General features: G+C 32.7%; 1 protein-coding gene across 1 annotated transcript; it reads right to left on the bottom strand.

Annotated features, from left to right (window-relative positions):
- Positions 1 to 228: 228 nt before the first annotated feature.
- Positions 229 to 3004, bottom strand: LOC145213974 (uncharacterized). The gene is made up of 7 exons (XM_080082393.1): positions 2426 to 3004; positions 2161 to 2366; positions 1401 to 1948; positions 1168 to 1330; positions 990 to 1053; positions 766 to 931; positions 229 to 699 (listed from the first exon to the last, which is right to left on the bottom strand). Exons 1-7 carry the CDS (start codon positions 2619 to 2621, stop codon positions 594 to 596), a joined length of 1449 nt encoding a protein of 482 aa, XP_079938519.1. The 5' UTR covers positions 2622 to 3004; the 3' UTR covers positions 229 to 593.
- Between the last annotated feature and the right edge of the window lie 333 nt (positions 3005 to 3337).

The following is a 3337-nucleotide window of genomic DNA, read 5'->3' as shown; positions in this document are numbered from 1 at the left end:
AATTTACGTGTAAAACTACTGGAAATATTTAAACGGTCACGTCCGTAAAATTTACGGAACATATTACTTCATATTTGCACGTAATAAATACAGGTAAATATGCAGTAATTTTAACTGTTTTTCCGTAGTTATTACCGCTAAAACAGTAAATAACACTACATATTTTACCGTATATTTTACGTGCAAATATGAAGTAATATGTTCCGTAAATTTTACGGACGTGACCGTTTAAATATTTCCAGTAGTTTTACACGTAAATTTTTGCTAACTTTAATACATCACAAAAACAACCTAAAACAAATAGTTGTTTATTTACCAACATACTGTGGCAAACAGAATGAACAACATACTGGTAAGGACAGTCAATGGCGTATAACGAAGAAGTAAAAGTCACTGGACATACAAAGCAGCAGTAAATACAGGATATGTTCAATTTTGCTATTTGAAAGCACAGCAGAATTTTGCTGAAACCCAAAAAACAACAACAAAGAGCACACCAAAATTGAAAAACCCAAACACAAAACTGTTTAACTGTACCCTACAGTAAGCAGCAAGCTGTCATCTTGAATGACACAACTCAATATTGGCACATTCTATGATTTCATGAGTTTGACAAGTTTCAAAACTTTATGGTTAATGCCAGCAAATCTTCGTCTCTTGTTGCTTTTTGTACCAGTCACATTTATCATGGCAATGTACCTGCAAAGCAGAGTCATAATTTATTTTGATGGTTATTATGCATATCACATAGCAATACTATAATACCTTTGAATAAATTCCAAAGTCGCTTCCCCATTTTTGGGATAACTCATATTGTAGATGTAGTACAGGCAAAATACACAAGACATGGCCATGAAAAAGTTGTCAGTTGAAAACATCACAGTGTTTTCAACCACAACAATTATTTTTTCACTGCATGAAACAGAATCACCTGCACACAAAAAGGTAATTACAACAAAAAAGTGTTTTTTCTCACACAATTTTCATACCAAAAACAATCAGGAAGGGTGTGGGAGGGATCTCTTGGAGAATTTCTGTCATCATAAATTCATCCTGTAAATTAAAGTTGAAAAAATGTAATTAATTTAAACTGAAAAGAATTAAAAGGTATATATATATTCATACTTTTGCAGTCCAAAACAAAAAGGTATATCTTGCATAACAAACCTTATAGCATTTAAACAAAACATTTGTGTCCTCCTTGAAATATGCACTTAGCAAAGAAAATACCTCTTTTCCTCTTGGGGTTTTGTTTCCGCACACATCACAGAGGGCTTTTATGCGTACAACAACTGCAGCAACAGATGGACTTTCATTTCTTTTTAATGCTCTGAAACAAACATACAAATGTACATCACCTAAAGGTTGTCAGTGTCACTATGATAAATAAAAAACCTTACTTGTAAATTTTAAGACTGCAGGAAGCCATTTGAGTTGGAAGCATCTGAAATGTATCCATTTTGTTCATTAGATTGTCATAATGTTGCAACATAAATTTTGGCTTCATCAGAAAGGGCCATTCATCTAGGACTTTTTGCACAGGGACCCCCATATTGATCAGCTGCCGTAGTCGTGGATACAAAATTTTCATCAAATCAAAAACTTGTGTATCATCAACAGTTGCCTTTTTGAATTCCGTTATCAGCCAAGACTTCAATGTTTCCTCATTTTTAGCCAAATCTGGATCTGGATTCCAGTTAACCAAACCATATGGTGCTTTTATACTTCTTTTTGGGGATGTTGTGGAACTACAAGAGCTGGAACCAGAGTTTATTCTTTTTTGTTTACGTACTTCATTTTCCCAGCGATAGTATAGTTGATTTGTCAAAGAATTATGGCCATCTCCAATTGCAATACTCCCTATAACATCTTTAAATGAGAGCGGGTACTTCTCAACAATTTTGACAGCAATTCTCTCTAAGTTTTTTCTGCCAGGCCTGTCAGTAATCTAAGCATAAGTATAGACGAGCATATAAATATGGTGCACAGCAATATATATTTATATATACACAGATATTTAAAACTTACAGTATTGCTCTCTTAAAAACTATGTGTAAAATCACACCTACTAAGTTAAGGACTATGTTTTGTAATACTGGACACTTCTTTTTTAATTGGTAATTAAATCAAGTATATAAATCAAAAACTTTAAATAAGTACCTTTAAAACATCTTCAATGATTTTATGTACCAGTTGTTTAGTTTGTGAAGCAGTCGGTCTTTCTTGTTTAGTTAATGTTTCAATCATTGCTGGACAACATTTTTCCCATGGTATGTGAAAGTCGTATGCCCATTGCATAGTACCACTATCAGACAAACCACTATCTTCTGACAATGATTCAGTGCTGCTGCAGGACACATTTAAAGCTGAAATTGAGGTAAAGGATTATTGTCAGATTTAACTCCAAAGTATTAAATAGCCTTACATTTAGGTGGTTTTGTGGCTTTAAGAATTCTCCTTGCTTGAACCAGATTAAACTGCTCAAGTAAATCACAAACTTCAACGTGCTCAAAATCTTCCTTTTTTAATACACCAAGCTTTTCCAAAAACGTTGCAGAATTTTGCAAAAGAGTGGCATCTTTACCCAGTTCTGGCAAAACTTTAATCAGAAGAGCATTCATTCTTAGGGTTTAAAAGTAGAAATAATTTCCTGCAAAATTAAAATAAAGCAGACTGTTTAACACCAATATCTTGGTTGCATTTTTGCAATAAATATAAAATGGGAATTTGCTCATCAAGTCGTTTACTGATACAGAAATTATTGTTGTTGGAACATTTGATGTATATACCTCATAAACACCATAATGGGGATATAAATAACCAAACTCCTTGCGAACAACCAAATACATGTTACAATTAGTCATAAACAATGTTACAATTAGCCAGATGAAGATCACTTTCAACTTTAGATAAAGCAACATACATAGAAGTTTCAAAAACAGTATCTCTAATCTTTGCAGACTTAACAAACACACAATTTAAAACATTTAAACCACTATTCCTCACACTCTGAACAATTTCAGCAGAAAAAGTTACACTTTCTGATATACAACTTGCTGTTTAACTTTTGCTGACATTGCTCTAAACTAAACAACAAATCTATGATATTTAATGTAAGCTGTTAACAATTATTATGAGAATAATAAACTTAACTTAACAATAAAATAAACTTAAACACAATATGATCAATTTGTCTCAATACTTACTTCGCATGTAAACTAATAAAACAACCGACACTTTTTGAGTGCGCGCCATGTGATTTTGCCGCATAATTCACAACGATAAAAACAGACTTGCGATTTTTTTTAATTCGCGCAAAAAAGGGTGACGCAATATA

This window comes from Phallusia mammillata, chromosome 2 (genome assembly GCF_965637545.1).
Source record: "Phallusia mammillata chromosome 2, kaPhaMamm4.hap1.1, whole genome shotgun sequence".
NCBI classification, from domain to species: Eukaryota; Metazoa; Chordata; class Ascidiacea; order Phlebobranchia; family Ascidiidae; genus Phallusia; species Phallusia mammillata.
Note: the sequence above shows the minus strand (reverse complement) of the source record. Positions and strands in the feature narration are given on the sequence as shown.